The sequence below is a fragment of the Struthio camelus genome, chromosome 4 (assembly GCF_040807025.1).
Source record: "Struthio camelus isolate bStrCam1 chromosome 4, bStrCam1.hap1, whole genome shotgun sequence".
Classification (NCBI taxonomy): domain Eukaryota; kingdom Metazoa; phylum Chordata; class Aves; order Struthioniformes; family Struthionidae; genus Struthio; species Struthio camelus.
In genome coordinates, this window is record NC_090945.1 from 72993366 (window position 1) to 73009824 (window position 16459).

Consider the following 16459-nt stretch of genomic DNA (forward strand, 5'->3'; position numbering starts at 1 on the left):
TGCTCGACATATGTGATATATGTTGGTTAATATGTCCATGCTACGCCCGTTCGTCCCTCTCTAGGAGAGTGCGTGGAGTACGCTGCCAGCCGTCTAGAAATCGCCTTCACATAGAGGCATGGCGTAAAGCCCAGCTCAGCGTGGGTATGTGCGAGCGCGAGTGGGGCGAGCGCACGGGCGCGATGATACCTACTGCGCGCATACCGCAGGGGTACGTCGTCCAGGCGCGCGGAGCATAGGTGTTTGTACAGAGCTGATTGCAGGAGAATGCATTCCAATCAGATCCTGTTGCTTATCAGTTAATAAAGCGTCTATTATATCAATTCATTTCATAATCTATACGCCCCTAATCTACCATCTTTATTGGGTCGAGTTAAAAGGAAAGGGAATTCGCTGTCCTTCCCCGTTTAGATAATTACCCTTAAATGGCTGCAAGAGCCTCTTGTGTTTCTAGGAGATTAGAGCCCTGTAGCTATCAATAAACTTTTCTCAGCAAGCGGCCAATCACATTATTAGAGAGCTGCTCCGTTTTACTGCACATCCGTCCTGGACACAAGGATAAGGGATCGTAAAACAAATTTACAAAACAAAATAGCCGAGACTTTAATGGATGGAGGGCTTAGATGTTCCCTTTCACGTGAGTGAGTATTTCATTATCTAGAGACAGGCACACATTTATGCCATGAAATACAACACACTTTCTGTACATGTGTACGCATGTACGCGCAGACCTACGCAGACACGTAAAACACACGGCACGGCCGGCGTTCGTTAAAAAAAGAAGAGCAAAAACAAAACAAAATAAAAAAAATCCCCGCTTTTTCAGCGTGCCGCTGACCTGTGGAAAACACAGGGGCTCACTCTGAGAGGTCACGCTGGGGCCGCCCAATATTTTGTTGGAACAGGTTTCCGGGAGAACGCGGCCCCCAGAGCGGCCCGCCGCCCCCCGCCAAGCCGCTGCTCTTCCCCACCAGGGACTCCGACGTTAGCGAGCCACTTCCGCGCTGAGCGCCGCGTCCGTCCCCGCGCTGCGTGTGCGCAGCCGGGCCGGCAGCTACCGCGGCGCGCCCGCGCCCCGCTGCCGCCAAGCGCGCGGAGCGGCGCGGAGCGGGGCGGCGCGGGGCGCCCGCCGGGCCCCGACGGCGAGGCCGGGGCTGCCGCGCGGCCGAGCCCCCGCCCGGGGCCGCCGTCGGGCCGCCGCCGCCGCCGCGCCGCAGCCAATGGGGCGCCGCCGCCCCGCCCCCCCGCGCGCTGGTTGGGCGGCGCCGCCGCCCGCGCCGCTTTATCAGGCGGCGCCGCCCGCCGCGGGGACGGAGCGCGCCGACGGCCCCCGCGCCCCGCCGGCCCCCCGCGCCCGCGGCCCCATGAGCGGCGGCCGCTCCTCCCGCGTGGCGCTGCGGTGGCGACGGCGGGCCGCCTCTGCATGGCCCCTGCTGTGGATATGACCACCGCGCCCACCGGCGTCCGCAGCGACGAGCCGCCAGCCTCCGCCTTCAGCAAGCCCGGCAGCGGCGGCGTCCCCGTCCCCGTCCCGGCCGGCGCGGCGGCGGCGGCGGCAGCGATGGGCGGGGAGGAGGAGAGCGACAAGCCCAAGGTGTCCCCTTCCCTGCTGCCGTTCAGCGTGGAGGCGCTCATGGCCGACCGCAGGAAGCCGGGCGGCAGGGAGGGCCTGGCCAGCAGCCCCGAGGGCGCCGGGCCGCCGCTGGCCGCCGGGGCGGCCGCCCGCGCCAGCCTCAGCCCCCGCCTGGGCGCCCTGACGGCGGAGGCGCCGGCCTCCCCGCTGCCCCTCGGCAGCCACTTCTCCGTCGGGGGGCTGGTCAAGCTGCCCGAAGATGCACTTGTCAAGGCGGAAAGCCCCGAGAAGCAGGAGCGGAGCCCCTGGATGCAGAGCCCCCGCTTCTCGCCGCCCCCTTCGAGTAAGTAGGAGCTCGGGCGCGGGCAGCCCCGGCGGGGCGGGCGGGCGGTGCCGAGCCCCGGCGGCCGCTGCGGAGCCCCCGGACCCGTTGGTCCCCCTCCCGGGCAGCGCCGCGAAGTCAGGAGGGGATTTCCTTTGGGTTTCGCTCTGTCTGGCCTCTCCTTAAGTCTTCTGTCCTGCGATTCCCTCTCTCCGCCGCGCCACTTAAGCCTTCTCAAACTACTGAAATGTTTCGAGTGTGTCCGAAGCCTCGGTTCAGCCTCAGAGGGTGGGCTTCAAACGCGGACGAAGAACGGGTTATGCCAGGGCGATTTCTTGTGCCAAATGTTAACTGGGGGGATGGGTGGGGGGAAGAAGCCCTGCCTGCCTGCCCGTTAGCTTAACTTTTGGGCTGAAGTGGCCATAAAAAGTCTGCGAGCATGACTTAATCTCGGAAGTGTTTTTTCTCAAAGTAGCTGGAATTATTTTATAAGGATCCGCGTAAATCGGGTTCCGAGCCGTGCAGGATGCAGTCTTCGGACCTGCGCAGGCTTGAGCACTACAAACAACTGTCTCAAGTGTTTCGAAAGCCCGGGGAGCTGCAATTATTTATGTTTTTGCTACTTTACTGCAGAGACCTCAAACAGTAAAAACAGCAGTCAGGGGGGCCGAGATCAGAAAATGCCGTTTATGCTGCCTAACGCCGGCGCTGAGCTCCGCGGATCTGGCCGAGCCGGAGCAGGCGGTGCCGTTGCCCGGTCTCGGCCGAGCCCCCTCGCCTCCCGCTGCCGGTGTCCGCGGGAAGGCGGCGAGCCGGGCTCGGGCTGCGGCTCTCCGCAGCGCTTGGGCTGCTCTCTCCCTCCCTTTGCGAAAGGAGAGCCTCTCCAAATGACTTGTGGAGCATACCGCAGTGGTTTAATTTATTTGAATTGCAAAGTAAAAGTTGTTTTTACTTAAGTAAACCGAGAATAGGCCGAGGTTGAGCGCCCTTAGAAATGTTAAATAAGAGTAGAGGAAGCAGACCACTGAAGACCAGTAGATAGAGGCTGAGTGTGAATTCAGAGCTCGTAATTAATTACATGCTTAATCTGGTTCCCAGGGGCCTAATGAAGAGGGTGTGAGTCTGAGAAGCCAGCCCGTTTTGTTTAATTTTTTTTCTTTAATCCAGTAAAAAGGACAGCACATATATTTTTGGAGGAGTCGTTCCCTTCACTTGTCCCTTACTCCTGAAGGGTGGGAAGATGTGCGTGCAGGAGGCAGAGGGTCTGGGGGCGCCGGGCTCTCCTCCGCCCGTAGAGGCTTTCCGCAAAGTCAGAGATGTTCTAGCTACGAACCGCAGATAGCCAGTTCGGTCCTGGGACACTCGTAAAACTTCGTTTTTTAGTGAAACATCCTCTCCCTTTGCTAGGAAGGGAGAGATCAGTTTGAGGAGTGCCCCGGGCAGGGAGGACCGGCATGGTCCAAAACTGTGGAGTTTTGAGGCCACTTTGACTGGGACCCTATTACCCTCTCAACAACGCTAGGGGATGGGGCTTTGCAGGGTGTCCCGCTCCGGGCGCTGCTAACCGAGGTGTCTCTCTCTCCCTCCCCCCCGGCTGCTCCCTCCGCCGCAGGGCGCCTGAGCCCCCCGGCCTGCACCCTGCGCAAGCACAAGACCAACAGGAAGCCGCGGACGCCCTTCACCACGGCGCAGCTGCTGGCGCTGGAGAGGAAGTTTCGGCAGAAGCAGTACCTGTCCATCGCCGAGCGCGCCGAGTTCTCCAGCTCGCTCAGCCTCACCGAGACCCAGGTGAAGATCTGGTTCCAGAACCGGCGCGCCAAGGCCAAGCGGCTCCAGGAGGCCGAGCTGGAGAAGCTGAAGATGGCAGCCAAGCCCATGCTGCCGCCCGCCGCTTTCGGCATCTCCTTCCCGCTGGGCGGCCCGGCGGCCGTGGCCGGCGCCTCGCTGTATGGCGCCTCCAGCCCTTTCCAGCGGGCAGGGCTGCCCGTGGCTCCCGTGGGACTGTACACGGCGCACGTGGGATACAGCATGTACCACCTCACATAGAGCTGAGCCCGGCCCGCCGGCTCCCTGCAGCCCCGTGCGCGCTCCCTCCCCGCTCCTCCGGCTCCGCGCCCGCCTTGCGGACTCCCCCGTGGGCCTCGTGGCAGAGACTTCTCCAGTCTGGCTCCGTTCGCCCCCTCCGCGGTGCTCCCCCAGCCCCCCGGGCCGCGCTGCCCTGCGGCCCCGCTCGGCTCCTGCCCGCGGTGCCGGGAGCTGCTGCGCTCTCCGGCTGGGAGAGCCCGACGTGCGGCCCCGGCTTCCCCGACGCAGGGCGGCGCTGGGCCAGCCCTGCTCTTCCTTCCCGCGTCCCGCTGGCAGCCTGGGGAGAGCACCCAGCCGCAGGGAAGGGCTCGTGGAAGCGAAACGGCAACAGGGGGCTGAAAGACAGGACGTTTCTCTTTCTTTCTCCAAGGCAAGGCCAAGAGGCGGAAGCGTAGAGCAGCCTCTCCCGTCCCTGCGTGACAGCGCTGGCTGTTACCTGTGTTCGTTCCTGCACCAGCTCCTTTGGAAGGGGCTCTGTGTACTGTGTAATATACTGTATATTTGAAATTTTATTATCATTTATATTATAGCTATATTTGTTAAATAAATTAATTTTAAGCTACTCTTGTTGGATGCAATTCGTTCATCCCTTGCGCTGCGAGGGAGGACACAAGAGACTAAATCTGTGGGAGGGGGGATATGCCAAGGCAGAGAGGGACTGGCCTTACCGGCACTTTTTTATCCTCCCTGCACCTCCGCCTGGCTGACTCTCCGGCTCGCCCTGTGCCCCGAGGGCTGCCCCGCGCTCCCGCCTTCCCTCGCCGCCCCTCCGCGGCCCGGGGAGGCCGCAGGGAGCGGGTGCCCCGGGAAGGGTCCCCCGGCGGCCCGGTTCCCCCCCGCTGCCAGCCTCGGGCCCCCGGGGGCGGCGGCGGCTCCCGGAGGCTGCGGGCGCGGGGCCGCCACGTCGGAGCCGTCCCTCGAGGGAGACCCAGGGCTTCGCCGGCGGCGTCTTCAGGCAGCCCGCAATGCCCGGCTCGGGGCGGGGGGAGCGGGGGCTTGGGGGGAGCGGGGGCTGTGGCGGGCGCCTGCTTTCGGCCAGAGCCGCCGGGCAGGGCTCCGCGCCGCGGAGAGGGACCGGCCGGGCACCAGGTCGCAGTGTCGGGGTGTGAGGGGCCGGGGCGGCGGGGTTAGGGCACAGGGTGCCGCGGAGCGGGCCTGGGGGACGGGGGAGCCGGCCGGAGGGATCGCCGCCGCCCGCGGCACTGGCGCTGCGCTCGGCGCCTGCTCCGCGCCGCGCCGCGCCGCGCTGCCCGGGCCCCGCGCCGCCTCGCGGGAAGCCCGCCCGGGCGGCCACGGCCCCGTCGAGGTACCGGGCACGGTGGGGGGGATCCCGCCGGGGAGGCGGCGGCAGCGCCGCTCCGCGCCGCGCACCCTGCACGCGGGGCCCCGCGCAGAGCCGCTGCCCCGCCGGGGCGCTCCGCGGCCGCGCCCCGACATCCCTCCGCTGCGTTTCCCCCCAGTTTCGTTCTGCGACGGATCGTTCGGGTAAGGGAGAGTGTTGTTTTCTCTTTCATATTTTTTTTCTCGCGCTTTATCTTTACGTTCCAGTAATGGGAGCTGAGAAATTGCGGCTTTTTGCATTTTTTTCTTTCTTTCTTCCTTTCTTTTTTTTTCCTGCTGCTTTCATTTCCAGCAATTTAAAACGTTAAGGTTGAAGCAAAGTTAGAAGGAAAATAATTGCTGTAATGAGGCTAGGCAATCTTCTGCAGGCACCGTGGCTCCAGCGAGACTGTAGCTGGGGGCGAGGCGGGACTTTTATCATCTCCTAAATATCAATGATGCTTTCAATAACTCAAGGAAACAACATACCTGAAGCCAGGCACTTTCTCCAGAGCTCGCTTCTCTAATCCCTCTCTTCTCATCTCTCGCTCCTCTCTGGCCGCCCAGTCCTTTTTGGGCTGGGGTGGTTTTGGGGTTTTTGTGGGGCTTTTTTTTTTTGGCTGGCTTTCTTTTCCGATCATTTCTGTTCTCTGCGCAAATGACAGTGTCTGTGATCCTGACCCCAGCGCCCAACGCCGCGCCGGACCGCGGTGCTGGCTTTTTCCCACGTTGTGTCTGGCAGAAGAGGCTGGAGATAAACCTAACCTCCTGCGCGACCAGACCGCGGGTTTCGGGGGGGGGGCCCCTAATCGGGCAGGCGGCTAGGTTTATCCTGTAAAGAAGCCCTTAAAAATTTGAGAGATGTTTTAAACGGTGTGAACCACCTTGAGCTGGCTGTCCCCCGGCAAGCGCCTCTCCCCTCCGCCTGCACCTTTAGGTGCTCCCGCACGGCAACGCGGAGGCTCCGCGCAAGCCCGAACCCTTTCATCTCTCCGCTTTGTCTGTTTTTTTTTTTTTTTTTACATTATGTCAACTCGGGATGGATATTCGAAGCGCAGGATTCCTATTGAACATGTCTTTGCTTTAAGTTTTCCCCCTGACCCTTGGGCTAAAGTCCTTGGTTGCTCAATTAAACCCAGATGAGAACAATTAATAACTAAGTAATGACAATAAGTTGGGAATCACACGGATGAACGCTCCATGTGAATAGGAAAAGCTCACACAAAAGAGCAAAAAGGATTTGTCGGCTCTTTTTAAGGGGGAATTGGCTTTTCTTTTTTCTTGCCTCTGGCTTACCAGCAAATAAAACTCACTTTTGTGTCTTTGTCGCCTTAAGGATCTCAGTGGGCAGTTGGAAGTGAGAATGGCTGTTTTCCTTTCAACTTGAGGGTGCTGGCGCCACGCAGCCCCAAGGATAGAGAGTAGCCAAAGCAAAGTTTCCTAATAACTCTCGTCTCCCCCGCCACCCCTCCCCAGTCACTCTGATACCCCCCCCCCCCCCCCGCATATCTCCACACACTCCTTGGAGCCTGGGCAGGCAGACGAGAGAAAACAGAGGGGCCCCTAGCACATACGTGTACCACCACGGGCTCGCACACACACACACACGCACACACACACAGAGGCACTGGGGGCTACCAGGAGATCCTCTGCCATGGGAAAGCACGTTGATGTGGTAGTTTCCACGGAGGGGAATTAAATTGCACAGTAGCCAGAGCAGGGAGAGCAAGCAAACACGTACAGCAACACAAGAAAGGAAGCCATTTTTTTACTCTTTATTCCCACAAAAGAGTCCCACAAATGGTAGCATGTGGCTGGCAACTATGTTACCCGTAAATGAAATTAGCCTTTTAATACAGTTTTGCCTGTAGCCGACTCTTTACATGCTTTAAAAATACCAAACAGCACCCCGCTCAGAAATGCCACTGTGTGTACGCCCAGTTTGAACTTCTGGGCAGGCAAATTTCAGGGCTCGGGCAGGAGGTTAAACAGTTGGTGTTTTTGCAGTCTAAAAGTAAGGACGGGATCTCCTTCAGTTTCAGCTCCAGAGAAGAAGGCTACTGGAAAAACCTGCTGCACAAACCTTTGATTAAACCACGGATTTATTGTCTGCTCTGAATTTCTGGTATTTTCAGAGCCTTTTCCAGAATTTGCAATTTAACTTGGAACACAAATCAGTGCCCTGTCCCCTCTGAAAGCTTTACCTAGTATTTTCCGCAGTACTCAAGTGAACTAGGAGCCCAAGTCCTGTTTTCCAAAATCCAGAAACTGAGTGAGGCAGTGCGAGAGCAGCCTCCTGCTGCTCCGGTTTTGTGCCCGAGAGCACAGCCCCAGAGAGCAGGAGCAAAGCTGCCAGCGGCCTAACTCGCCCGCTGCGAAGGCCGCGCAGAGCGGAGGGGGGAAGCCTCCCCCGAGGAGTACTCATGCGCTTAAATCCGGATGCTGGGTTCATAGCTACGACTCCTCATCCTGAGTCAGTCTCTGTAGTCACATCAGACCTTTCTCCAAAAGATCCGGGAAGTGGAAGGTCTATTGAACAAGTCGGCTGGGCACCTTCACGAAGAAACTGGGAGACTTCGCATTAGCTCCCCGATACTGCCTGGTTTCAGGCAAACATCTGAACTCAGGTATTTTGTATGCAAAGCAAAGATCCTAATCTCCAATCTACTAGGGACTCGGAGATAAATTACCCTCTGTCTGTCCTAATTATACTGCTTGATTTTATATTAAACACAGAACCAGCCAGAGAGAGCAAGAAAAAGTGGCTGCCTGAGCAGCCTAGTGGCAGGACACTCCTCAGGGATGCAGGGCAGTTCAAATTAAACCCAGCAAAGTAGAGACTGCAAAGTCAGTCTCCCGTTGCTTGGGATATAATGCACTGCACCCAATGAGCTGTTGGATGTAATGAGGTGGTTCTCTCCCTCCCGAATTGTCCCCAAAGGCAGGCTGAAGTGGCTTAGGCCTTACTTGCAAGAGTGTGTGGCAGAAAGAGACACCTTTTCCCTGCCTGTCACAGTGTGGGGTCCCAAATATATGTATGTATGTATGTATGTATGCATGCATGCATGTATGTATGTATGTATTCACTTTATATATATATATATATTCACTTTATATATATATACATACTTGGTATAGATATTATATATATATATATACACATGCACACACACACACTTTTTATATATTCTAACCCAGTGAGCTTATGAGTTGCTGAAGTTCCCTCCCATTAGCTTTTAACCCTCTCCACACTTTGTGTGAAGCGTGGCAGTGCCTATCCCTGGCCTGAGCAATGTGTTCTGCAGCAGGGAGCCTGCAGACAAGGCACAGCGGTGATGGGCACTGCAGCCTGGCGCCCACGGGGCCGGCCCGTGGCCTCCCGGAAACACACATCCTTTGTCCCCTCCTAGCTCTGTGGCAGCAGGCTGCACTAGAAGCAATAGCTCTGACTCATGTAGCTGCAAACAGTAAATTGTAACATGCTGCACAGAGATGTGATAGCAGTTTGCTTACAACAATAAACCAGTCGGCGTTAACTCCGACGTTTTCATCGCATAGATCTTTTGCTCCTCCAGGCTGGATCCTGCTAGTGCCCTGCAGTGATTAGAGGGAGAGCAGGACGGGGAACTACCTGGACACACTCTCCCTCATGTGACCAGAAATGTGCAATAAATCCACCATGCAAATCTGCCCTTTTCATCTCAGGAAACAGACACAGCTGAGGACCTCGCTGCAGCACAAAGTGAAAGTCTTACAGTGAAGGGAGCAGTTACAACCGGCAAGTACTCGGCCCGGTGTGCTCCTGGCTGGTGTGGTAAGATTCCCCCCAACAGACAGCTGATTCTCACGGCAGTGTAAGTGATGCTATTGCTTAGCCCTGCAGAAAAAAACCCAAACTCCTTTAGTAGGCACACACTGCAATCAAAACTACTCTGTTAAGTAGTATGAGTAAACTCAGACCTTAATAGTGATCTATAAAACAATCCTGGGGAAGGAGATTTCATAGAAACAAGGTACAATATCAGAGAGATTTTACGTCTTTAAATGAACGTGCATTAAAGTTGAGACAGACAACAGGGTGATGGGCTCAGGGTGAGCAGCACTGGGGAAGGACTCAGATGCAGAGACACAAACATAAAAAGATGCAGCAGAAACTAAATGTTCTTCCAGCCTAACTGAGCAATGTTTTTGTTGTAGGTGTTTTGTGTTCAACACAGAGAAATAGCAGAGGGGATGTGCACTCGATGTATTCTGCAGAAGGAGGTACCGTATGAGGACAAATACAGCCAAGACCCTCTGACAGCCCAGTGCAGGGGCAGAAAGAAGCACACCCAGGGGAGGCTGTATTAGAGGCTTTGTTATTACTGAGGTTTACTTTGCTTGCAATAGATAAAGGAAGTAAGTGGCAGTGGGAAGGGAAGGAGCCTGGTAGCAAAGGATGACAAAATTATGTTAAATGGAAGATTGCAAATGGGATGGGGGGGAAGGGGTTTCTCAGGAACAGAGGAAAAGGGAATTATTTCCAAAAGACAAGCTGCAGCAAAAGAACTACTTTCCTTTGATGCAACATTTCATGTGTATTTGGCATTATTATGGAAATATCAGCTAACACAAATATAGAAGTAAGGCTGAGCTGTTTTTAAAATTAAGGTGCTAACTGCCTTATGCTGCTAATGTATTTATGTGTAAACCAAAGGAGCTGTTCCTGTTTGCATGAGCAACAGACTGGGAGAGACTTTCTGGAGCTCTGGAGACCTGCTCCTAATACTCCTTCACGCTTGCACAAGTTAGTCCTGAGGAGCATCTGCTTCTCACAGGCTGCACGAGCCACGAGTGCTTTTCAAAACCACGTAAGCTTTGGACTCGCTGGGAAAGCCACATCCATGGTGTACCGCAAGAAGAGGTAGAGAGAATGGGATGTCACGGATGTTGTCAATCTGACCAAAGATTTTTATTTCTGCGACATTCTCGATCCTCTGTTCGGATAGGAGGTTACATAAACAATATGCACTAAATTCTATTTATAAAACAAAAGGCTGGGTTTGTGAAATGCGATACATGCGCTGAGGGACTGGAATAGACATAGAGAGAAACAGGAGTCAGTGGTATTCAAAGCACTTTAACACTTTCAGCGTTAGTTGCCTGGAATCCCCTCTGGAGGCACGCACCTACCTGGAGGACTCTGGAGACACTGCAGGCTTCGAGACCGAAATGCTTCTAACTGCTTCTTGGCTGGGCACCTGAAGTTGAGGACCCCGCGAGACCCTCATCAGCTGAGAGCTTTTAGAGCCAGAAGGTAGCATGATGTCTTTGCAACAGCAATTGTATCAGATAACAACTGTAAAGATATTAATAGTAATTCAAATGCAAACTTTCTTTAGTGATTAGCGCAGCTAAATAACGTTAGCCACATCCTTTTTATAGCCTAAATATTAACCGGGTGGGTATCCAAAAATCTATATTCAGAAAGCTTAGATGTGAGCTTTTAACTCAGAATTTTAATTTAGACATTATTCACAGGAGGATTGGCAAAATAGGATAACTGTATCCTCATCTGCAGCATCTTTAATTGAAAGATTCTTGAAGAAAATATCTCTTAAATAAAATGTCTTTGACTGCATTTTTGCTAACTGTGATTCCTGAATCAGGATGAACTGAACAGCCTTGTTAGCTCTGAGCTCAAGTGCAGATCTTTAGAGAACTCTAAGGATCAGCCCTTTAGCTGAAAAGGCTGAGTGCATCTTAGTTTCTCCCCTAAATAGTTGCATCTTTAAAGAACACTTTCAAAATCAATCGAAGTAAAAAACACTAGAGAGAAAATAGAAAGTTGGATAGAGTTTATAATGAAATCAGAAAACTGAGACGGGCATGTAATCCTAAACTATTCTTATTTTCTGAAACATCAGGCTGAATTTCTGTAAAGTGGATTGTTTTCCCTTCCTCAAAGATGGCTTTAATGCCAGCCAAGTTTGAAGTTTCTAATGACATTTACTTCTGAACTATGTACGTAAGAGAATTTCACTTAGGATGGTTGGAGACAGTAATCTTTTTCAAGCTTGTATAATGTTTAACATTACTCAATTTTCAAAATGAAGAGACATTAAAAACATTGAAAAATGCCCAGAACAAAAATGGGCATTTCTATTCCATAAGGAATTTGTTTGGAAAAATTATAGAGGGCCATTGGAATTAGAATCTAAGTTTATCTTAAGTTTGCTGGGAGGGAAAGTTATATTATACGAGACAATTAACCATTGGCTTCGGATCTGGTCCAAAGCCCAATAAAGTCAGTGGCGTCTTTCCACAGGCTTACAGGCTTTGGATGTGACTCATAAACTATACAACTTCACAGAAGATAATAGCTCTACATTGCTAGTATCAAAGTTAAATATAGCCCAATGCTTGTAGCTGTGTGTGTGCATTATGAATGATTCATTTAAAACCATAGTTAAGATGGGGTTACGGCTTTCCATTTAACTCCTACGCACATGTTTGTATTTGTGTCTATGTACATGCAAAGACAGAAGTCTGTGAATGTGTAAGCACACATGCAACCTATGTCACAGAGAAGACTGAATCAAGTATATACATGTGATGGTAAATATCAGCATTTACTACAGTAGTTATCACCACTGCAATATATACACTCTGACAGATGTGAGCATATACTTTTGAAACCAGCAGCATCTGTTTACATTGAACTGCAATAAAAACTGAAGGAGACATCAGTTAGTATTAGAATTTTATCTTTTCAGTGTCCAGAAGCAGTTTCTGTGCCTTTGATGTACGCTGTCAAGCACTACTGGAAAATTGCGTCTCTCTAATTACTGCATTCAGTGCAGAGGAAAGGCCATGACTGCCTGGCAGCGTTTGTCGGGGGGACCCTGCAGGGACTTGCCTTTTGGGTACTGATAAGTAAAGTTAGCTCAGAGTCAGAAAACAGTAAAGCAATCCTTGCACAAAGGGAAAACAGAAGGGCCACTATTTCGGATGATCATATACAAAGTCATACAGCTGCTCTCTGCTCCAGCCCTGATTAACCCTTATCTCTGCAGGCTGACCACTTCAGGCACAACTCCTGCATCTTCCAACTGCAGCCTAAATATGCAGCGACTGACAACATCACCATTGTTCGCACAGGCATGTGCAGGTTCAGGCCCCTAACGAGCAGAGTACCTGATCAACCTGTGGAACGGTTATATTGCTCCTGGTGGTGCGGCTTCACATTTTGAAGAGTTTAGGGGTGATACTGGCTTAATTGCTCAGCCTCCGCAAATCCCCGTTCCTCATTTCTTCCCTTATGTGACAGAGGGCCCTTTTGCTGTGTGTCACAAAATATTTCACTGCATTTTTGAAGCTGAGTCAGCGGCCTGCTGAAATGTAAAGCTGCAGGCTTGCTAATGGGACAATGCGGAGGTTGCGGGGAGGGACGGTTAAAAAGCTATAGGGGACCAAAATCTGTAAGGTGACAACGCCACCGAGAAAAGAGTGGCACTTTCCCTTCCACAAAACTCTTTGTTGGTATCCATAGGACTTTTTGTTTAAAGTGTAATAGCAAGTGAGAAATAAGGGTGTACTAGGCTTATTCATATCATTTTCTTCCTGTGTGAACTGAAAGAAAGCACTTGTATACTGTACACGTTACGTATAGGAATAAAAGACCCAGTCATCTGACAGTGTGCATCCTAAATGCGCACCAGGCAGAAAGCCCTGCCAAAAAAGACTGCACTTTCTGTGATGCCTGCAGCATGCTGTGGCAGCCTCCAGAGCAGAAGTACTTCCAGGAGCTGAGCGGGGTGTATGAGAGCCACATACAGCCGAAGGGTGGAGCGTACTCAGAGAAATGACTCGGAGCACAGAGCCAGTTATGTGAGCAAAAAAAGGTTAAAGGAAAGAAAAAAATCCAGCTAACGTTCAATGGAGCTGAAGGGGGAATATCCCTGTGGGTGAACATCTCCCATGCAGAGAGTGTTAAGCACAGGTACAGGGAGGTAAGGAGATAGAAATACATCCACAAAGATATTAAAGCTTACAGTGAACAGCAGCAAAAAACTGTGCAAAAGACACTGGGTGCATTGTTTTGTGCCTGGCAGCAGCATTTATTTAGTCAGGGCAAAATAAATGCAAGAACATAAACATTAGCAAACGGGCTACTTTACTGGCAACTCGTAAGAAGAGCTTCCAAAGTGCTTAATGCTGCCGCAGCCCAGTCCAGGCAGACTGAAGTATTCACATATATGTTTTAACATGGAGGACAGGCCAAAAATAGAATTACCCAGTCCCTCACAGCTGCATGGTTTCAGCATGGTGGGAGAGATACAGATTCTGCTTACCCTGGAGCACAGACAAAACATAGGTGTCTTAACCACAGAGATCTGAAACGCTCCCTACCTAACGGGAGCTACTGAAAACCTTCTAGGCTGGGCGAGGTGGTGCTTCTAGGTTGGGCTGCACAGTCTCCTGGATACATAACAAAAGCTCCTAAAAATGAGAAACTAAGCGCCTACATAACTCACTCCCAAGGCTCAGTTCAAAGCTGCAAGTCAAAGTCAGGGGGTGGAGGCAATCGCATTGCGCTCGCTCCCCAGGAAGCGTTGGACTCAGTGTCAGACATGTCAGTTAGGATCACTCTCTAAAAAAATACAGCTGGACTAGGACACAGCTGCCTAGCTCAGAGCAAGCTGAGGACCCCTCCATGCTTTCCTGAAGAGCTCAAAGCCGGCGTGCCCTGCTCTCAGGGCAGGCGCTGGTCCTCTGAGGAGCTCTCAGCACCGACCTCTTCTCTTCTCCTCGAGAGGCTGTGTCCCTCTGCAGCATGCAACACACGGCTCAGGAGGTCAAAGAAAGAACAAGTAAGAGGGGACTCGTGGCTTTGCTTTAAAGTTACATCCAGTGGCCACCTAATGTAAAACATGTAAGTCATTTCTGGGGCATGGTCCTCAGTATCATTCCAAGCTTTTTTAATTAAATCTTTAGAGGTGCCTACTTCTCAATTACTGATCACACTGTGAATCTAAGCATCTGCCTCAGGGGCCTAAAACAACTTGAGAGACCAAAACAAATGATGTTATAGACAGCACAGTACCTGCCTTTGGGGTCCAAAAATGGTAGCTGAATGTGGCTCCAATTTTTTAAATGTATTTCTTGTGTATAGTTATTGCACTTAAGAAACAACTCAATTAGAGAGAGACTCAGGCATGAAGAGAATTATACTGAGCTCACTTCACCTTTCTATTTTACCTCCACATTTATTGTCCATCTTCCATAGGTAGGCCCCTGTGCATCTTTAAACCCGTATTTGTGTTCATGCACTAATTATTGACCATGTAGTTGTTAGAACATCCAATAATGTGTAATTGCTTTTTACTATGTATTCGTTTGCCTTTTCTTCTAGATGGGAATTTGTATATGTGTTATGTTTGGCTCCAGTCCTGCAAACAGTTGTGCCCATGAATAACTTTATCCACATTAGGCGTTGCACGGATCACAGCTTGTCTCTCACCCATTGAATTCTATGAAGTTACTCATGCAGTTAAATTACTTATAAGCATATGTGTTTGCTGGATCTTTATAATTAATTTAAGAAACCAATACATTTTACTTTTTAAAAACAGAGGAAGTAAATCCTTGGAAAGTGGTAATAAATTTTTAGAGTTGCACTTATTACTGCAGTAAAATGTACCTTGGTTTATTAATTAATAACCGTTTTTTAATCTGACATTCTAAAAATGAAATAGCATTGACACGTATTGCTAAACCATTTTATGAAGCAATATAGTTAATATTTAATAATTTGATGTAGTTAAGTAACCATAGAACTTATGTTTGTTTTAAGAATAGGGCTTCTTTTAACAGTATAACAAGGTAAGAACATTTTTGAAAATGCTAGCTCAGCAAAAGTTGCCATTTTATGCTAGCATGTTAGTTAACATATAAATGCCTCAGGCTTTGATCCTAAAATCTTTGCCAAGTGGACACATGGTTGTATCTACCCACAACCCCACTAAGTATCCTGGAATGTAAGCAGTGTTGGATCAGGGCCTTAGATATGAAGATACACTAGGCTTAAAACTGTTAGTGTAAAACACTATTTTATGTTGCTTTTCCATTAGAATCTGCTACATGTCTCTTTAGATAGGATACTGGTTCGAGCAATAGTAGTAATCTGTGATGGATGCATTATTTGTTTCCTGGAAGGGAACAGTTTATCACTCAAAAAGAGGTCACAGGTTATTTTGCTCCAGCTTTTACACCCTCTTCATTTTGGGCATGAAAATGCCAGCCAAACAGCGCATGTGTAGCTCTAAGAAGGAGGAGAATTGGTAGGACCTCAGCTGTGGAGACATAGGTTGAACAACTCAGCCCATGGAGCAAGATGACTACTTTTCTGTGAACCACAGCCCGTTTCCAGAAGGATAGTTCCTGATGATGTACCTATGGTAGAAGAGAACCACTGAAAAGAAGGATGCATGTGTGCCCAGAGTGAGCATTGACTCGGATGCCCCGCTTCACAGCCCCTGTCCTGGTGCCTGATCCACTACTGCCTGCCCTTGGGCTCCGGCCTTGTCCTGCTCCTCTCAACTTGCTCTCTGTCCCCATCTTAGGTCTTGGTGCTTGGCTGCTCGACGTGCTCGATTTGTTTAGGTCTCCTGGCCTTCTTTGGGGAATTTTAGCACTGCAGGTGAGAGAAGACCCAGGCCTGGCACTAAGCGGGCTGCAACTCACTTCCCTGGCGTTTCTTGTCATTTCTTTCTAGCTCCTCCTCTCTGGCTAGAGCAATTTCTCAAGAACTTTCCTGCCTTGTTTTCTGGGTGCACCCCAATCCAGATGGCGTCAGCACAAGCCAGCTGGGCCAGGCTCGAGGGCAGGAGGGCTGCCGTCACACTGCGTTGACAGCACTGGATTTGGCTTCTTGTCTTCTCCGCCTGCTCACCTTCAGCTCCAGCTCGCTTCGGTTTTATACCTTCCCTTGCAGTGCCAGACCAGATCAGTTTTAGCAGTTTCAGCTCCAGCAATACCTGCTCCTGTCTCAGTTTCATTTCCACTCCTGACTCCAGTACAATTTGATCCTTTAAAGTACAATTCTGTCCCGAAAAAAGAAGTTTCCAGGACTAAGTTTCTCTTAGCTCGGTCCCAAAGCTCAGCATCCTTTGCTTCCA

At 51.3% G+C, this 16459-nt stretch overlaps 1 protein-coding gene and 1 long non-coding RNA gene across 2 annotated transcripts; both read left to right on the top strand.

The window, feature by feature from the left end:
* Positions 1-1358: 1358 nt before the first annotated feature.
* MSX1 (msh homeobox 1) lies at positions 1359-4543 on the top strand. Its single transcript, XM_068943392.1, has 2 exons — positions 1359-1916; positions 3508-4543. The coding sequence occupies exons 1-2, from the start codon at positions 1424-1426 to the stop codon at positions 3939-3941; spliced, it is 927 nt and encodes a 308-aa protein (XP_068799493.1). The 5' UTR covers positions 1359-1423; the 3' UTR covers positions 3942-4543.
* A 775-nt stretch (positions 4544-5318) lies between these two features.
* LOC138067071 (uncharacterized) lies at positions 5319-10918 on the top strand. The gene is made up of 4 exons (XR_011140733.1): positions 5319-5465; positions 9006-9154; positions 9498-9563; positions 9997-10918. It is a non-coding gene; the product is annotated as an uncharacterized lncRNA (long non-coding RNA).
* The last annotated feature ends 5541 nt before the right edge of the window (positions 10919-16459 follow it).

Coding starts and splice junctions, on each gene's coding strand:
- MSX1 (XM_068943392.1), top strand. CDS start 1,424: ATGGCCCCTGCTGTGGATATGACCACCGCGCCCACCGGCGTCCGCAGC. Junction 1,917..3,507: donor CTTCTCGCCGCCCCCTTCGA/GTAAGTAGGAGC, acceptor CCTCCGCCGCAG/GGCGCCTGAGCCCCCCGGCC.